Source organism: Schistocerca gregaria, chromosome 1, assembly GCF_023897955.1.
Source record: "Schistocerca gregaria isolate iqSchGreg1 chromosome 1, iqSchGreg1.2, whole genome shotgun sequence".
NCBI lineage: Eukaryota > Metazoa > Arthropoda > Insecta > Orthoptera > Acrididae > Schistocerca > Schistocerca gregaria.
The window spans coordinates 789,418,334-789,439,450 of record NC_064920.1 but is presented as its reverse complement, the minus strand read 5'-3'; the positions used below and the strand labels follow the sequence as shown (position 1 = coordinate 789,439,450).

The following is a 21,117-nucleotide window of genomic DNA, read 5'->3' as shown; positions in this document are numbered from 1 at the left end:
GTGTACTTTTGAGAACTGACAAAGGTGATGAACTGTGACACATTCCACCATCATGTGACGTTTGCATGCAATGGGAATGTTCAAAAATCGGGTGTAAGAGTACCACATGCTCTATGTCAAATTTGACCGGTGGTCATATGGGCATCTCTGTCTGCTTATCATCAATTGGCTCATGAGCAGCACTGATCATTCCTATCTTGTAACATTACTGGTGATGAGAAATGGTGTCTTTATGCAGACATAAGGTAAAGAATGGTTGAGCTCAAATAAATCAGCAACTCCCAATACAAAGACCTGCATATGCAAAAGATAATGTTATGCATCTGGTGGAACAGGGCTGGTATGGTGCAATATGAATTGATTACCTGACATGTAACCATCACTGCTGACATTTATTATCAACAACTAACAATCCAAGGACAATGACCAGGAAGACTGCTTGAAGTGATGCTGCTCCACAATAACACCTGCCAGCATTTTGCTAGACTGATGAAAAATGCTATGTAGGAGTTGGGTTGGGAAGTAGTCCTGCATCCACCTTATTCACCTGATATTGTATCCTCTGTTTTCACCTTTCCCATACACTAATAACCTTCAAGGTACTTCCTTTCCAGATGAAAATGTGCTCCGAACATGGTTCAATGTGTTCTTCACCTCAAAACTATATGATTTCTACAGCCGTGGAATCGAAAAGTTACTCCAGCGCTTCCAAACTGTTGTAAATAGTAAAGGAGGATATATTATTGATGATTAAAGTCTCAGTTATGTATATCTGTTTTTTATTAAACTTATGGAAAAACGCTACAAAAGAAAAAAGAAAGGCAATATTGTTTACTGATAATCCAACTTAAAAGTATTTGTTCATTTTCCAAAGCACATATATTGTCACCATACTTTTTCCTTAGTCTCCAAAGAGGTGGGTGGTTGTATTTAAAAATTCCTTGTTTTGAAAATGTCAGAAAGGCACAATACATTTCCATGGTCTTTGGCCTTAACTATGCTGTCATTATGATCATAGATTATTATTATAATTATTATTTTAAAGTGTGAACCATCATTTGACTCTGTATTATTATTATATTTATCTATCCTACTATCCAGATTTTGTCTTTTATGCCATTATCAAGTACAGTGCTAAAGTTGTCAGAGCATTATGAATGACCGGGTCCTGATCCTATCCAAACAGATAAATAATGGTCTTAAAACTTTTAGCATTGTACTTGATAATGGCATAAAAGCCAAAATTTGGATAATACAGAAGATAAATATAATAATACACAGTAAAATGGGGTTTACTCTTTTAAAAATGATTGCATGACTAAGGCTCAATGCCATCGGAAACGTTTTTGATCATAGGTTCAGAGTGATGTTGTCATTTCTCTATGCTGCAATCTTTCCTCTCCTGCTGCTTTCCATGGTAACAGTGAGGCAACGAAAAGCTATTTGTCAAATCTGTGTGCCCTGTACTGCACTAAATGGTTTGGGTGAAGCAAGGATAGTGGAGAATGTGGCCAATACCTGTCCAGAGTAGATCAATGCAACAAATGCAATGTCTTTAAACACAAATTGCCCAAACTGCACATCTGTTACAATGTTTGCACTTCGACATGCCATCATGGAATGCTTCTGGTGTGGAGGAGCACACCACATTTATTACTAATCACTTACAACTCCTGTGAGAGGCAAGTAATTAATATGATCATGCAACAATAATGTGTGCACCTGTGTTTGGTGGAAAGATGCCTGATGATTCGAATTCCATTTGGTTGTCTATATAGCCTGTCTTAACACTCCCATTTTGCTTTGAGTAATTGATCACACAACTGGTGCTAATTCTTTAAACTCCTGTGGGCTGAGCATGCATCCAAATTCATTGCCTTCAAAGTAAGAAAAGCAAAATGTCAAGTAAATATTGTGCAGTACATTGATATTGTCATTGTTCCATTCAAGTTGTAAATTATCATGTGGTTAATATATGGAATTCAGGAGCAATTTTGCATTTGTTTGGTTACATGGTCAGTTACACAGGAGTTCTTATTCACATCCTCTCTCCTGTCTGTCTGCCACAACAGAGGAAAGAACTGAGGCATTTCTAATTGAACAGATGTCTTTATTGAACACCTATGCCTTGATGTTGTTGATAGAACTAGATACTTATATAGTTCTCATGAACAGAAACTTCATGGTAAATGAACTCCAGAACTTAGCACATGTAAAAGTTTGACAGTCCTCATCTGACACGGATATGTGCAGTACTTTCAACACCAACTTATCCAAAACAATTTTATTTTCATTTGCTTGTGCTTCTTAATGCATGCTTTATTACCTGTAACACTTCAAATGAGAATCAGTTCTTGTTTGGTGTTCATAATGACACATTTATTATCATCAAAGGACCCTATGAACAATTTGAAAGGGATACATTACTAAAGTGATTATATCTGGATCTGTCAATGAACCATCCTGTGTTTTTAGAATACTCAGGTCTGAATTTGATATTATATCTGGATCTGTCAATGGACCATCCTATGTTTTTAGAATATTCAGGGCTGAATTTGATTTAGATATGTAAGTTTTGAATACTGGTGTGATTTCAGTGTTTCTTGTATGGTGACTTCAGCTCCATTAAGTTTGTATCATATTTCTGCTGGAGCACCTCTGTCAGTCTTCCTTCCAAGGATAGGAAACTGCTGTTCAAATCTCTTAAATGATCTTGATGTTGAATCAAAATTTTTATCATGTCATTATTATTGAACATCACCACAGAAAAAGGTTTTCTGTGAGATATATTCTTGACAAGTGATTCGTTTGGCATGTCAAATTGTAGTTGTTATACCGAGTGATGTGATTGCAAGGTTTCAGTTCTATCCACTTGAGGACTCATAATTCTGAAATGTTGCCACCTTTTCCTCCCACTAGCTAATTGTTGTACTGACTGGTGTGTAGCCTGCATTTAAAGTTTATGCCAACAGTACTGTACCATGATTTCCTCTCCTCATAGATTGACTAGATTCCTGTAGTGATCAACAGTGTTCAGCTAGAGATGGCATAATGCCAGAACACTCACAGAAATGTTGTAACCTACATATCCTTTTTATAGCTCCTGGTAGTATTATAAAAAGCTTCTGTCTATGTCCATGTTGTACGCACATTATCTTTACACCATAGAAATGACTGTCATGTCGTGACACTTTGAACTAAAAGTAATAATGCATTTGCAAGTGCTCAGGAAATGTGTTAGTTAATGAAGACAAAAAAGAAGTGTTGTTCTTGTAAGGAGGCTCAGCTTTTTTCTGGTCTAGCCATCAAGATGAGATTTCCACTCCTTTTCCAAGCCTGGGATATTGACCTTGAGTGTTCTCTTCCCAGTCTCTGCATATCACCAATGTGTAACTTTTGACGCATACCTCAGTATCTCATTTCCTACCTCCCACAGTTCACATAAGTTGTGCTGCATACCTTTTGGGACTAGCACTCCTGGAAAAATGCAATTAAGTTTAGAAGGGGAGAGATGAGGTACTGGCAAAAGTAAAGCTCTGAGTGTGGGCCATCAATTGGGCTTGGGTAGCAGTCAGTAGAGCAACTATCCATAAAAAGCAAATGTATTGGTCTAAGTCCTCATTGGCATGCAGTTTTAATCTTCAAGGAAGTTTCAGATCAAATTATACAGAATGTAGCAACCAAAATGCGCCTATAATGACTGATATAAGTCGAAATCGATTTGCAACAAGATAAATCAATTATGTTTTCATGACTGGTTGCTACATGTTGTTGTTGTTGTTGTTGTTGTTGTCTTCAGTCCTGAGACTAGTTTGATGCAGCTCTCCATGCTACTCTATCCTGTGCAAGCTTCTTCTTCTCCCAGTACCTACTGCAACCTACATCCTTCTGAATTTGCTTAGTGTATTCATCTCTTGGTCTCCCTCTACAATTTTTACCCTCCACGCTGCCCTCCAATGCTAAATTTGTGATCCCTTGATGCCTCAAAATATGTCCTACCAACCGATCCCTTCTTCTAGTCAAGTTGTGCCACAAACTTCTCTTCTCCCCAATCCTATTCAATACCTGGAATTATTATATTCTTCTTGAAGTCTGAGGGTATTTCACCTGTCTCATACATCTTGCTCACCAGCTGGTAGAGTTTTGTGATGACTGGCTCTCCCAAGGCTGTCAGTAGTTCTAATGGAATGTTGTCTACTCCGGGGGCCTTGTTTGGACTCAGGTCTTTCAGTGCTCTGTCAAACTCTTCACGCAGTATCTTACCTCCCATTTCGTCCTCATCTACGTCCTCTTCCATTTCCATAATATTGTCCTCAAGTACATCGCCCTTGTATAAACCTTCTATATACTCCTTCCACCTTTCTGCCTTCCCTTGTTTGCTTAGAACTGAGGTGCCATCTGAGCTCTTGATATTCATACGCGTGGTTCTCTTCTCTCCAAAGGTCGGTTGCTACATTCCTTATAATTTTATATTCCACGATCGGTGCACAGAAAGGGAACCTTATGGAGCCCAACATTCAGAAGTTTCAGATCAGCGCAAACTCTGCTGCAGTGTGGAAATTCATTATGGAAATAATCCCCCATGCTATGGCTAAGGCTTGAGAAATTCTGTGGAGTTTGAAAGGTTGGAGATCAGGAAGTAAAGCTGTGAGGGGAGGAGCTGGAGAACTTCAGTGAAGTTTGAAAGGTTGGAGATGAGGAAGTAAAGCTGTGAGGGGAGGGGAAGGTCCCAGGTTCAGTTCCCAGTCAGCACACAGTTTTAACCTGACAGGGAGTTTCAAATCAGCACCCACTATGCTGCAAGGTGAAAATTCATGATGGAAAGGATTTAATTGATGAAAGTAATCAGTGTAAGTAAGAAAAATCTACCAGAAGAAAAATCCTCTAGTATTCTTTAAAATTATAAGTTAAACACTGAACTTTAAATTCTCAGTTGACACCTCATTTGCTTTCTCTTGATCTATATGCCCTTAATAATTATAGAATACTGATCATTTTTCTAATATACTGTATTATATTTCATGCTATCTGAACAAAACATGAAACTAAAAATAATTTTTAAGAAGAAAACTGTCAAATGTTTTGTGAAATGATTTTTCTAAAAGTAAGAAATAAACCAGGTTAGACAAATAGTTGATGCATTTTTGAATGACCTTGAAAGAATGTACAGCAAATGAGGTGCCAACTGAGAATATAAAGTTCAATGTTTAACTTGGAATTTTAAAGAGTACTTGAGAATATTTGCCTGATGGGCTATGTAAGACAATGCTGTCTGTTTTTGTGTGGCCTTGACATATTTCTATCATTGTCTATTACATGACATCTATGCCTAGGGGTGTAAAAAAGTCCAATAATTTTTCAGCTTCAAGCGTTTTTCAATAGAGAATCCTTCAGACATTCAGAAAAGAAGAAGAAGAAGAAGAAGAAGGAAGGAAGGAAGGAAGGAAGGAAGGAAGGACTATCAGCCCTGCATAAAAATTTGGATCAAATTCCTAATAATAGCCAGTTACGACCTTCTGAATGCAAAGCTTTTTAATTTTGCATGCACCAGCTGTTATCACTCACTCAGCCTCATTGCAGCTGCTTAATAGCTAAACATGAAGTACATTACATTAAAGTTAGTGACAGGTTTGCGAAATACTGTTTAACTTTGGTAACATGCTTTGTTCGTTGTGTCAAAGTGTGAGGTTTCTAATAATGCAAATGCATTATTACTTTTTAGTTCAAAGTGTCATGACATGACAGTCATCTCTATGGTGTAAAGATAATGTGTGTACAACATGGAAATAGACAGAAGCTTTTTATAATACTACCAGAGATATTTTTGCTATGAACATTTTTATGTCACCATGCACAAATGGAATGTAAATTAATGAAATAACAGTGTGTGTCATTAAAGAGAGAGTGCAGGACTGTTTAATTATTAAATTTGCTGTTACGAGTAATTTTTTTTTTATTTTTTTATTTTAAGGTTGACACTATTGCAGGAAATATGTTATTTTTCAATATGATTGGCATAATTAAACTGCCCTACTCCCTTGCTTTCACAACTAACAGGAGGGCTCTGGTTATCACTCCACTGTACAGTACTTTGCACTCAAGCATTTGGTGGTTGCAGTGGGGCAGACTGACAAACAACCAGTGCATGTGACTTCTAAAGGCTGTATGTTCCAGAGGTGATGACTGCGTACTGTTAGAATTGTGGCCCAAATATGTTGGGGCTGATAATTAGTAAGTGTATTTTTTTCTTCTTAAAATACAAGGCCAGGTTGCTGATGTTTCATTTTTAGTGCTGATTCTATGTAGATAATACACACATCAAAAAAAGTTTTGCATTTCCGAGAGTTCCGAAACCTGCTCAGAAAACTGGAATAGAAATAAACGTAAACATCATTTCTGCCCTTTTTATTGATCATCAAAACTACACATTGCATGTTGTACCACCATGCAGTGGGACCTTCAGAGGTGGTGGTCCAGATTGCTGTACACACTGGTACCTCTAATACCCAGTAGCATTTCCTCTTGCCTTCATGCATGCCTGTATTCATTGTGGCATAAATCCAGATTGTCCTGCTCCTCAATGGCATTTCAGTGGGGATCCCTCAGAGTGGTTGGTTGGCCATGTCATCCATTAATGGCGTTTTCAATGTATCCCAGGCAAGTTTGATAAGGTTCATGTCTGGAGAACAGGTTAGCCACTCTAGTCCATTATCCTGAAGGAAGTCATACACAAGATGTGCATGACGGGGGCACAAATTGTTGTCCATGAAGAGCAATGCCTTGGCAATATGCTGCCAATATGGTTGCACTATTGGCCGGAGGATGGCTTTCACGTATCACACAGACGTTACAGCAACTACCTTGACCGCCAGCAGCGTATGTCAGCCCCACATAACACCACTCCCAAACAGGCAGGGAACCTTCACCTTGCTGCACTCTCTGGACAGTGTGTATAAGGCGTTCAGCCTTACCAGGTTGCCTCCAAACATGTCTCCGACGATTCTCTGATTGAAGGCATACGTGACACTCATCGGTGAAGAGAACATCGTGTCAATCCTGAGCACTCCATTCGGCGTGTTGTTGGTTCCAACTGTAAAGTGCTGCATGGTGTCATGGTTGCAAAGATGGACCTTGCCATGGACATCAGGAGTGAAGTTGTGCATCATGCAGCCAACTGCGCACAGTTTGAGTCATAACATGATGTCCTGTGGCTGCACAAAACGCATTATTCAACATGGTGGCATTGTTGTCAGCATTCCTCCAAGCCATAATCTATAGATAGCTGTCATCAATGCAGGAGTAGCCCTTGGGCAGCCTGAGTGAGGCATGTCATTGCAGTTCCTGTCTCCCTGTATCTTCTCCATGTTTGAACAACATTGTTTTGTTTCACTCTGAGATGCCTGGACATTTTCCTTGTTGAGGGCCCTTTCTGGTACAAAGTAACAATGCGGATATGATCAACCTGTGGTACTGACCATCTAGACATGGTTGAACTGCAGACAACACGAGCTGTGTACATAGTCAAAGGGACTGTATCCATGATACAATATCCACAGTCAAAATATATCTTCAGGAGTTCTTGGAACCGGGGTGAAGCTAATTTTTTTTTTTTTTTTTTTTTTTTTTTTTTTTTTTTTTTTTTTTTTTGCGTGTGTATGTGCATGTACCAGATGCTGTGGTTCATTGTTTATGATTTTAAGTATTACATAGTGTACTTGATTTTGCACACTGGTGTCAACCACAGTTTTGCTTCAGTGTTCAAATTGCTGTACATGATTTTGAGCATCGGTCTAGGGCACATCAGATGTTTCTCTAATCTATTTTATTTCTTGTTTCTAGACATATCATTTCACAAAATGTTTGATAGTTTTTTACTACAGATTTCTTGCAAGTGCAGTAGCTCTTCCCAGCAACAAAGGAGTATTCTGGGCATATCTTGTTTGAACTCAATAATAAGCACCTGCATAATCTGCCTGTTTAACTGATCTCATATGTTTTCACATTTGCTCCAACTTACAGCACTCGTGTATTAGTGTAATATGATCCCTTTTGTTGTTGTTGACAGTGAAGATTCAGCAATGCCAAGCTATTTATAGATTATTTTTTCGACTTCCATTTTTCACCAACCCCCTTAAGCAGCTATACCTTCATTTTAAAGGAAGAGCCAGTTTGTTTTTATCCTAAATTGTCAGTCATTGAGCTCAAAAAAGTCTGTATTTAAAAGCAGAAAAACCTAGACACAGAATTCTATTAGTTGTGCCCAAATTTTACTGACTTTGAGACACTTAGTATTGAAATATTTTAACAAAGCCACTGCCCAGAGACAAGCAGTAAAATGAGAGCAGTAGCAACCATTGTTGTTCTGTTAAGTGGGATGAAAAAAATAAAGATGATGTTTGTTCATCCGAGAAGTGAAATATTTTGCACTAAACAATTTTTATTTTGTGTTAAAAGAAAAAAGGTTGAAAGCCTGCTTTGTTTCTTTGAATTAAACTGTGTACACCAAATGAAGTGAACTGAGTACACAAAATATGTGATTTCTGTAAAACTCCCTGAAAATTTGCCTCATTTACACAAAATGTTGACCCACACTATGAACATGACTTAATGGAAATATTCATGAGTATAAGATGCTTCCACTGTGCAACAGGAAAGAAACGAAGGCATGAACAAATGTTTGAATGATTCTAAGTCACAGTTGTACATGGTATTAACCTTGTGGGACTGAAAAGAGTAGATGTGACCTCCATTATATGTATGTCATGCGCAAAGAGGGTGTTCATCCTCACACGGTAGCCCTACCTCTGTTCACAAAAAAATGTGAATTATAACAATTACAACTAATAAAATCTTGAACAGTGTGAAGCCTCATAGCCTCAGCAATGCTGACTTTCCTTACAGACCATAAACGCGTGCAAAGAATTCGAAATATTCCTGCTGGTAGCAGCTGCTTTCTGTTTGACTAATAATTTCATACAGTTGCTTGAATGAATAAAAGCATGTATGCGATACAAACATTATGCTGATTTCGTACATGTGTAAGGGAAGAAAATAAATCAAAGACTCTTTTGTTAAATTCCTGACAATTAATAAGGAAATCAGAGACCAATGACAAACAATGAATTTACATTGTCTCATGATTGACAGCATGGCATGCAAGTCCACAATATATGAAAATCAGAACAAAAGCAAATTCCATACACACCAGAATACTTTAAACAATATTAAATCAGAGCATGTGTAATGAACCAATGCGCTAACTTCACTGAAGGACGAGTGCATTACCAATGCTGCACCAAAAGCATGTAGCAAGATTTACCACATAAGACACTATAGACTAAAAGACTCAAATTAATTTTTAACCAGTTTTCTTTAAATAACATTTTTACCATTTTTATTGTTAGATTGCAAAGCTAGAATAGAAAAAATTATATTATAAAACTGAATTGACCTTTAAAATCCTCGAAAATCATCATTTGAACTTCCTTCTTCTTCTTCCTTTTCAAAATTATTGATGTCCTCTTCATATATAAGATGGTCTTCAACGTTATCAAGAGCATTAATTACGACACACTTCTTGAAAGCTTTAACAATGTCTTCTCTCACTCTAGACCATGACTGTTTCATCAGCTGACACACTTCTTTGATTGTAGATTGTTTTAAAACTCCCTTTGGTGTGAATTCATATTGGGTCTCATCCATCATCCATTTGTTCCATTTCTCTCTCATATCTTGTCAAGCTTGTGAATCCCTACAACTCATGTTCATTGCATTTGTGCGATGCTGCTGCTGCCAGTTGAATTCATTTATGACAGATAGAGATAGGTTTCCCACGGCATAAAATATATGGTCATCAAGTATAAGATGCACCTGAATTTTTTAGGCAATGTTTCCAAGATAAAATTGTGTGTTATAGTCTGTAAAATACAAAATCTCTGTGAGCAATGGAAATTAAATCTGAACATGAATGGTGGCATATCTAGAGACTTGAAAGCATTGCACACAAAATATGCCTGGCAAGTAGAGTATACTGTGGTCTCATGACAGTCCTTACAGGTTGTAGCATGAGAATGGCTATCAGAATGTAACCTCAATTCAAATACACACCACCCATAAGCCAGTTCCCACAACTTCTGAGAAGGCACATCAATTGTCCATGGCATGGCAGAAATGGAAACAGAATTAATAAAGTTTTGTCTTCCATTGTAGATGGCATGCTATCACATGATCAGGCCTTTGAAGGCCTCCTATTGACTAGCTCACTCTAGATCCAAAGTATCACCTAGAGGCATACCTCCACTTTACCAGCCAAAGACTGCAGTACACTCAGTTAATGTCTTTCCAACAGTTTAACAACTCAAAGTGCACATAAAATTAATAATCTGAAAGGTGACTCTTTCATGAAAATCTTTCAAAGTTTATGATAGGCCAGAGTCAAACTTTTTCAGAATGTTATGGAAAATAATTCAGGGAAGTTCGGCCGTTGAGTGCAAGTCTTATTTTAGTCGATGCCACACTGGATGACCTGTGTGTCAGTGATGAGAATGGAATGATGATGACAACACCCAGTCTGCGAGCGGAGAAAATCTTCACCCTGGACAGGAATTGAACCCAGGCCTGCAGCAGGGGAGGTGAGCACGTTACCACTGAGCTAAGTAGGCAGACATGTCATCAGAATTACATTTTCACAGATGAGTAATTTTGTAGAACCACAATGAGGTTCAGAAAATTCAATAAGAGGACAATCGCTTCCTAATGTCACTGAAGAAGGAAAAACTTCTAACAATAGGACACAGGAAGGAAAATTAATGGTTCTGGTGTGAGTCACAACACAGTTTTATACTAACAAGAGCTGTTCCCAAGTTTTCTGAACTGGCAAAGTCATCCAGTTTTGTTGATTACTAACAGATATTTGAAAGTAGGCTATCTGTTCTCTCTATCAAATTGAGTAAACTGCCAGAAAAAGGTCAACCGTAGGCAGTATGCCATGGGGAGGAGAGACTCCACTATAATAAACAGTTTCTATATATAATATCACTCATGCGCCCAGTGATGGTGTCAGTCAACTTATGGGTTGTGTACCCTAAGTAATACACTCCTCATATTATTGAATTCTTATTGCATAACCCACCTGCATTATTTAGTCATGGTACATGAAAACAGTGAATGTACAGTGTAATTTAAAACTATTGTCTGAATTCAGTAACCAACATTTGTTCAGGAAACAGCTGGAGCATATCATCTCAAGATGGTGCTCTTGTGAATTTATGTTACTGAAGAGCATGTTGTTTCATAGCACATATTCCAAGTTTTTTCTAGTGACATATGTATTTATTAATTTTAGTTTCCACTGTTATTCTTCCACATGTGTATGTAGATCAACTACTTATCTCTTCCAAATTTCTATTAACACAACTTATTTCCAAAAACACATGTTAATACACACATGCCAACTAATACATAAAGATAAGCAAACCTACAGACAGATTTGCTGCATCACACTAATGCTTAGTAAAAGGAACAATACAGGATTTATGATACCCAAATTTCCATACAGAGATACCATTTGATTACACTTCATCATACAGTCATACAAATCAACTAGACTTGTAAATGTATAACTGCTTCTATAGTTGTTCATTAAAATCTACTGTCTACAGTAGAAGCAAATACAAGACACTTCAAAAAACTGATTTCTCACATGAAATGTAAAACATGGAAATAAATTTTTTATTGATAGTACACATTTACTGGAAATATTTTCATATGTATCTGTTTCAGGAGTGAAACTAAAATGTGAAGAGTCCAGAGATGTCTGCACTTAGTATTCACTGAGATATTGATATATCCAAGATTCAATCTGTGAGACACTGTGATCAGTCCACTTTGTGTGTTCCTTGATGGCCTGCATTGTGTTTCTCAAAACTGGCAGCAGAGATGGTGCGTCACGCTGACGAGCCGCATAGAAGTCTGAAACCTGGAAGCATTTAGCAATACTCAGAAAACAGCAAGTAAATGGAGTTGCTTTGTTTTGAACATTTATGAACAATGTGTTAACTTTAGATGACCAATCATCTCCATATACCTTAATCTACAGAAGTGGAACTTTTCTGCTGGTAGTCATATGTTTTTTGTTCCAGCCATCATTACCTAGCTGACAATCCTGTGTGAAGTAACTGTTGTTGTCTGCTGTGTTAAATGTTTTGTGCTTAACTCTCTTTTGTATTGTTTATTTTTTGTGATAAATGTATGCAATTGGTGCAGTTAGAATCTTTATTAAGCATGCCAATACTTAAGGACTTCTATGTGAAATGCTTTTAATAGTTTTCACAAAGAAACTCTGTCTTGAAATCTGAAAGAAAGTCCAAAGACATTCTGGTCATATGTTAAGTATACCAGCAGCAAAGCAATCAACATCTTCACTGTGAAATAGCAATGGTAACTGTACTGGTGATAGCGCCATTAAAGCAAACCTACTAATCACATATTTCTGAGAGTCCTTCGCCAAAGAGATGCAGTAAATATTCCAGAGCTCGAATCAAGAACAGCTGCCAATATGAGTAATCTAGTATACCCTCAATATAGCAAAGCAACTTAAGTCACTTAATAAAGACATGTCTTCTGGTCCAGATTGGGTACCAATTACTACATTTCACTCAGAGTATGCTGATAAAATATCTCCATTTTTAGCAATCATATACAACCACTACCTATTTGACCTAGGACTAGAAAGCTGCAAGTCACACCAGTGCACACAAAAGGAAATACACAATTGTTTGAAAATTGCAACACCAAGGAGGAATGGTCTCAATGATTTCAAATTGGAGGATTTGTAGAACAGCAGAGCCATAAGTGGTTAAGGTTGCAGAGAGATGGCATGTATGTAGGCACAGCAATACCCACTTTTTTGTGACCAGATAGGCCTGTGTTACACCACACTCACTCAGTACAGAATTGTCAAGCAAAGTGGAAACATGCAAGCAATTGCTGATATGCCTAGATGATGTCAAAGGACACAATATCAGCATGTGAGTGAGTTCAAATCTGCAGAATGCTTGGTCTCTGGGAAACAGGTTTGTTGTACCATGATGATGTGTGTTGTACAGTGCATTCTTCTGTGTCAGTGGTGCATACATGGAACAAGAGGATGAAAGAATGTCATACATAGTGACAAGCAGGTACTGGACCACACAATGCAAACACTGTGCAGGATGACTGCCATTTTGTCCACATAGCTCTAACCAATAGAAAAACTTCATCCTCAGTGTTGGCTCAACATTGGAGCACTGAGGCGGGTGTGCACACGTCTGCATCAATGATCTGACATCATTTCTGAGGGTGGATTATCATGCATGGCACTGGGTTGGCTTCCACTGACTACCTGTGTTTCAAGCTGGAATGGACATGTGAACACTATCACTAGTGTTTTCTTGCAAAATTCCACTTCAATGTGTCCTGCAGTGACAGCTCCATATGTGTTTGATGTTACCATGGCCATAGCAATTGAGCAGACTTCTTTGTTGAGTGGCATAGTGGAACAAACACTGTTTTTGGGGAATGAAGAAAAAGCTCTTATGTCATCTGTTGACATTTTGTAGCAAACAATAGACTGTGATACCATCTGTAGCACATGTGTGATATGACTACTACTATAATAGATGCTGTGATGTAAAGCTGTGTGTGCTAAAACTACTTTGTTTGAATTCCTTTAAAAAGTAGTAGTAAGTACTAACATTTTGGGGCCAAAACCAGGAGTGTCAACTATGTGCAAGATCTATGGGCAAACTCCACTCCCATGCAAGGCCCCTCAGTCATGTGTCTTTGAAGATTAGTTTAGCAAACAGTCCCAGTGAATGTGAATGGACGAAGGAGGTCATAAAACTGAGCTGCTACTAAAAGAACACTTCTCTTAGTTGCCAGTGTGTCCGTCAGGTCTTCAGTAATCTTCTGGTAGTCAGTGGAGATAGTTATCTTCATACTTAATTGCTAAAACTCACATTTCAGGCTTTGTTCCATGGCCTTGGGTAGATCTTTCAGCCTAGTTGCCCATTTGGAAAGGAGAAGGCTTATTCGTAGGAAGAGAGTTGTCAGTTCATAATAAACTGTTGCAGCCTTATCTCTCGCACTAGCTATAAAATTGTCCATGAATGTAGAATTGTCTGAGTGGCAACACACATAGATATTTTCCACTGTCTAGTGCTGCTAACTGCCTTATGGCTGCTGACAAAAGGAATGGCCTCAATGAAAGTGGAAATTGCAAACATTTGAAGTGCTATGATGTCATGTCATTCATAGTGTTGTAGGCACCATTCTCAGTTTTTTTGACATGATACCACTAGAACCTAGAAAGACATCTGTCCTCTTTATTCAAGATCAGTTGTAAGAAGGCTTGCACCATGTCACACACTAGTCAAATTGGAAGCTTTCAGAATCATAACAAGGTTTCGAGGATGTCTTGCAGTAGATTAGGTCTCATTTCTAGGGTGCGTAATGATGCACTGAACAATATGCTGTATCTGATAAGCCTACTTCCATTGCTGCACTCCACCACTATACAGTGTAGTTTATACAATATGTTCCCAGCTGTATTGTCGTTAGGTGCACATTCTACCTGATCCCTTTTAATTTGGTCTGAGGTGTTCGTACAATAAATAACCTTCAGTCCTCATTCATTTTGCAACTTGTTTTGTAAGGAGCAAAGTCACGCTTCAGTAGTTATGCCTGTTGTCTCCAGGTCCCAAATGCAATGCTACTTATCAAAAATGTCATTGAAACTACCCTGAATGATGTTGATGGTTGCCTGGTTAATTGCAGTACCAGCGATTATACTTTAATTGGTAGTTTCAAAGTCACAGTTTTCCAATAGTAATCAGTGCTGATTGTGACTTCAATAGGGACGTCTTCAGAGTCTCCTTTCAGATGTGTCAACTGTGAACCCTTCCTCAAGGGCATATCTCCTACATTTCGTAGTACTGTCAGTTTGTTTGGGAATTTATTGTTGCTTTTGAAAGCTGTAGGTGATAACGTGAATGGTGGTGGAGTATCCCATTACATCAAAATGAAACTTCTTCCTTGAGAGGGATGAAGTGTGGGATGAGTCAGATGCCATTATCTTCTGAATTGATTGTGTTTTCAGTGACAGTGATTAAGAGAGATTAAGTCAGTGAATGGTGAATAAAACTTGACTGACTCCCTGTGCCTAGCACTCATGTGATAATGTACTCCTAACTGATTGGTCCAGTGATACTCACAGGAATGGTTTGCAAGTATGTGATGAAGGGAGTCATATTTCTAGTCTTATTTACTGTCATGAGGTGGCTATTGCAGATGGAAATGTGGTACACACCCTTTCATTTCACACATGATGCTGTTTCCTGTTTAAAATGCTGGTTTTTGTTATGGCCACATGTAAGGCATAAGGAGGAGTGGTTTGGTTTATTTGTGATGTCTATGCAAGTCTGTAAGATAACAGCTTTTTGTCAATTTTGGCCCCAGGGTCTGAAAGTTGTTGTTTCTTCTTCCTGCCATCCTTCATTTTACCTTCACATGAAAAGCAGATATGTGGGGTAAATGATCTTCTTGTAGAATGGTACATCCATGTATATTTCATTCTGAAAATTGCCTCTGTGAATGCACATAGCAATTTGTGGGTGAGCACTCTCCTAGTACTTGGATCTGCTTATGGCAATCAATGTAGGTAGTGTCGAGAGCCTGAAGTATAAACGTTAAGGTTCTTGAGCAACTCAACTATACTTTGGATAATACTGTTCTTATCCAGTATTTGGATTTCAAAATTTGCTTTGTCTACTCATACATGTTAGCCATAACAGCATTCCCACCAATGAAATCATTGGCTTCCCGAATGTTCCAGGGAGGAACATGTGCTTACTGATAACTGACACAATAAAATTTTTGTCTATGGAAGCTGTGAAATGCTGCCATCGAGGTCATGCTTTTGAGTCACCTGATAATGGTGGCAGTTTGATGCTTATCCACATAGGTGAACTGGTGAGCAGAGTTCGACAAACATGTATTAGCTGTATTTTTATCCCCCAACTGTATTTAGATCCCCCAACTGTATTTTTACTAACAGCCCTTTCCCATCTTGAATAGTGCATTTGCGTTTGTCTGTATAGTTCATGCATGCTTCTGTATTGGCTTCATATTTAGTGTCATCGGGGAATTTCTGTACTAAATCATTTATTGTGTACAGCTCTTCTAGGGTTTCCTGCAGGTGGTCCTAACAATGTCTGATTTCCTGTGCAGGTATAGAATCCTCAAACAGTCATCTGGCTCATATAATGCTTAGCGTTTGAGCATAGAATTGTCTGCTTGTGTCACAGTTTTTGGAGAATTGGGTCTGTGTCAGTCATGGTACATGGTTTTTGCAACTGTTATAACCACCCCCTACGAAATGGTCACTGTTGCTAAGAGATGGTACCACTGTCCAGTAGTTCACTGTCTCCTTTAGGAATACTTCCTATTTACCAAAAGATGCCCTTGTTGTCTAGTAGTGCATGCAATTTCCTTTGGCATTGCACCATAATACTCCTGCTCCACAATATTTTGCTGCCACTAACATCCCTGCTCTGACATCAAACAGCACTTGTAAAAGACAGCAGTGCTGGGAGACATGCAGAATGACAGAGACAACAAAATAAAATGCTTCATTCTCTGTCTACTGGATGTAAAAAAAGACCTGTCAACTGGTCCAGTTGGTCATATTCCTTGAGATAGGCTGGGACACATGGGGTGCTGGGAAATGAGAAGTGACTCTTAGGCCATCTGTTGAAATTTGTAGCAAACAGTAGACTGTGCTGCCTTCTGCAGCACATATGTGATGTGGTTGCTACTGTAATGGAGACTGTGAAATAAACCTGTGATGGTTGTATTCCTTTAAATGGTAGCAAGTGACAACAAGTGTGATAGTTTAGGACACCTTTGGCAATCACACCTCCTGTGTACTGAGTGAAATGTTAATATCAACTACTACATCAGGGCAGTTTCACAGCCTGGGACACTGCCCATCCTGCAGGAAGCTCCACATTTCATATTTCAGCAGGACAGTGTCCAGGGACATGTGAGGAAAGTGCAAAATTTTTTTTGATGAACAATGGGTACCACTGCTTTCTTGGCCCACATATTCCCTAGACATGTCACCTCTCAAATGTCTGGAGTACGGTAGTGTCGCAGCTTGTTTGTTCTGGTTCTCATGCAACAACTGTTGATGCTTTGTGGATGCTCCTACAAACTGTGTGACAGTCTGTTTCCCAGCATCATAGCCAGACCCTCTTTGAGTTCACGCCATGATGTCTAGAGGTTCTGACTGCAGCATGTGGCTGCTCCACACTGTACAGAATACTCATAGTCAAAGTGCATCTGCAGTTCTGTAATTCACTTGTGTATTGTTATGTCACTAATCTGTGGAATTAATTTCATTGTGGTCACATGTCTCCTACTTGGTGGCACAAATTTCACAAACAGCAGTGCAGAAGTAGTCCACTGATTTATATATCCATATCCTTAACCCTTGACGTACAGTAAGACTTTGGAATGTTCCCTGCATTAGAAAATTATAAAATACCTTGAAGAAAATGATCTATACAGTCAGCATGGATTCACATAATATCACTCTTGTAAAACTCACCTGACTCTCTATTCACACAAATTAAATGAGTGCTGCCAATATGGGTTCTTGGGTTGATACCATATTTATGGATTTCAATCAAATAGCATGGTTATGGGGTATCATCTCAGATGTGTGACTGCGTTCATAATTTCCTGTCACAGTTCATACTAATCGATGGGAAGTCATTCAGTGAAACAGAAGTGATACTTCGGGTTTCCCAAGGAAGTGTTACAGGCTCTCTGCTGTTCTTAATTTTTATAAATGATTTAGTAGATTATCTGAGTAGCTGACTGAGATTGTTTGCAGATGCTGTCGTTTACTGTCTAGATCACACCTCAAATCACACATAAAGTTGCATTATTAGTTTCATGTTCCATAGATCATTTGAACAATTATTTTGTTGTGGGTGAGTCAGTTTATGGGATATGTATACATGATTAGTGTTAACATTAATGAATATAATTCGTGGCAAGAAAAAATGAAACAACTCAAGGACTGTGTACAGTGGCACCTGGGTGTATGAACAGGATTGCATTGTGGACCTGCAGGAAGGTGGACAGATGTAACAATGGATTATTGTACATGTTAGGCACAATGTATTGGTGGTGTGTTGGTGCTTCCTGCAGTGGTGTGTGGGACATTGTCATATCCCATAGCCCAGCTTTGGGGTATCCATGTAATAAAGACAGATTTCAAGATCAAAGCATGATGTGAGAAGTGGTGTCCAATTGAGCATCATACAGGGGTGAAATCTAGATGTATGTTGCACCTGCTATTCCCCCATGGACCATTGGTAACCATCTGCTCGGAGTAGGACTAAGATCACATGTGCCCTGGCCAGGTTGTTATTAATTACACATCATCACCAAGCACCGTTTCTCTGGTTTTGTGAAAGAGTTGAATGGAGAGTGGAGTGGCACTTACATGTTGTAAGTGATGTGAGTAGGTTCTGTCTGTGTGTGAATGATGGACATGCAGATGTATGGCATAGACCTGGTGAGTGACCTATTCTAGATTGTTTTCACCCACGACACACAGGACCAATGGCAGGCTTCAGGCTGTGGCAAACCATCAGTTACAACTTGTGGTCACATTTGGTGTTTCTGCAGGGTAAAGCAATGAGTGTCTGCTACATTGCATAATCTATTATCCCCATGTTACTGCCATTTCTTCAATAGGAAGGTGATGTGCTTTTTCAGCAAGATGATGCCCATCCAAATACAGGTGTTGTGATGTAACATGCTCTTCATAGTGTAAAACAGCTGCCTTGGCCAACAAGGTCACATAATCTCTCGCCAATTGAACATGTGTGCCATGTGATAAAGTGGGAACTTACTCATTCTTCAGTGCACACAAGAACCATTGCCAAATTTGTAACAAAAAGTGCAAATTGCCCGAGACAGTTTATTGCAAGTTGTCATTCAGCACCTCTATGATCATTTGCATGTGAGAAGACACATTGCTGTTACTGACAGATGGGGGTACTCAGTCTGTTGATGGGTCTGTTTGGACAACCTTAACTGTGACATGCTTGTTTCTCTTGATCTGAACTTCTTTTCATATGCTCTCAAAATGATGAACTGGAACAGAAGGTATTGTCCAGGAGCAATTAGTTTGGTTAGATTTAAAACTTGCTTTACTACCTATCAGACACTTTGTTTTCAGACTTGATAAAAAAAAACTGCTGCATATTGAACTCCTTTCTGTGCCACTGACAGCTTTAGTAATGGGTAGTAAAGGTCACTTTTCTCATATAGGATAAGGACATCACTGTTCTTTTCAAATTGTGATGGATTATTTATAATGAATTTCATTAGTGAATGTGTATTGTGATGGTGCAGTTAAAATGCATCATTCTGTGAAGAACTGCCTGTGAGGTGGACCCCACATATTATTCTTACTGATTGCTTTTGTGCAATCAGTATATTCTTTCTGACTGGTGAGTTACCCCAGAATATTATTTCATAAGACTTTACTGAGTGGAAATTTCAGTTGTTCCCAGTGTTCGCAATTATATGAAGAGCAAGAGTAGCAGTACTTAATTGTTTGAAAAACTCCAGTTCCAATTATCATGAGAATGTACACCTAAAAAATTGTAGCAGTCTACCCTGTTTACTGACTCCTCCTCATGTGCTAGATCAACTGTTGGTATGACTATTTGTTGTGTAGAATCAAATATTCAGAATTTAGGGAGAGGTCTTTGGATAACCACTTCTTTGGAAAATATTATTTACAATCCCTTCTGTTGCTTTCCCTCTAATGAGATTTATTATAACACTTGTACTGTCTGCAAGAAGTTAGAATTCTGCTTGTTGAATGTTACATGGGAGATCATTCCCATACATAAGGAACAGGTGTGGATTCAGAATTGAACACTGTAGGACTCCATTTGTGATTTCTCCCCAGTCACCAAAATTTTCTACCCTGCCAACATTATTTGAATTATTCAGCACAACTTTTTTGATTCTTTTTATTACCATTTGCATTTAAAGCCACCGATTCCATAAAACTAGGAGTTTAACATGATTTACAAAATCAAATACCTTTGAAGGACTATAAAAATCACTAACTGGTGATACTCTATTACTCAAGGCTTGTAATACTTGATGAGCAGTTGTGTAAATAGCACTCTCAGTCAAGCAACCCTTATGGAATCCAAATGTGATATTATAAGTAAACTGTTTATACCTAAATGTGAGACTCCTCTCACTAAGGAAATTGTATGATAATTATTTAATTATTTTTGTCACATTTCTTATGAAGAGGTTTAAAAGCTACATCTGACATTTTATCATCAAGTTTGGACAACTTTCCATATAAATCATACAAATGAAAAGGCTGTCAATTCAACTAAATCCCTAGGGATTACAATTACAAACAACATAGATTGGAACTATCGCACAGAATACGTTGTGGGTAAGGTGAACCAAAGACTGCATTTTTTTACTGGCAGAACACTTAGAATATGCAACAAATCTACTAGAGAGACAGCCTACACTACGTTTGTCCATCATCTTTACACTACATTTGTCCATCATCATCTGGGGTATTTCTGTGAGCAGTGTAGTGATCCTTAACAAGTAGAATTGACGAAAAACATGAAAAAAGGTCATAGGAGGGCATTTTGTTTTGTGTTATTGTGAAATACTGAAGAGAGTGTCATTGATATGAGATGCTAGTTTGGGTATCAATCATTAAAACAAAGGAATCTTTCATTGAGGCAAGATATTGTCATGAAATTTCAGTCCTAGATTTTCTCCTCCAAATAGGAAACTGTTTTGAGACTTCATCCACATAAGGATGAATAATAAAATAAGGTTATTTAGAGCTCACAATGAACGAATTAAGAGCTCATTTTCTAATCTGCTACTGGAGTGAGAAGGTCGAGAAATATTCTAAAAATGGTTGTAGGAACCGTCTGTCAAGCACTGAAGCATTAATTGTTGAGTACCCATTGCCAAACACCGAAGTCTTAACTATTGAGTAGT

General features: G+C 38.3%; 1 protein-coding gene across 1 annotated transcript in view; it reads right to left on the bottom strand.

Annotated features, from left to right (window-relative positions):
* Nucleotides 1-11,512: 11,512 nt before the first annotated feature.
* LOC126269609 (thyrotropin-releasing hormone-degrading ectoenzyme-like) overlaps nt 11,513-21,117 on the bottom strand; it is a 253,127-nt gene continuing 243,522 nt past the window's right edge. Inside the window, exon 19 of the mRNA XM_049974005.1 lies at nt 11,513-11,977. Within this exon, the coding sequence (XP_049829962.1) occupies nt 11,822-11,977 (156 nt within the window). The 3' untranslated portion in view covers nt 11,513-11,821. The remainder of the gene's footprint in view (nt 11,978-21,117) is intronic.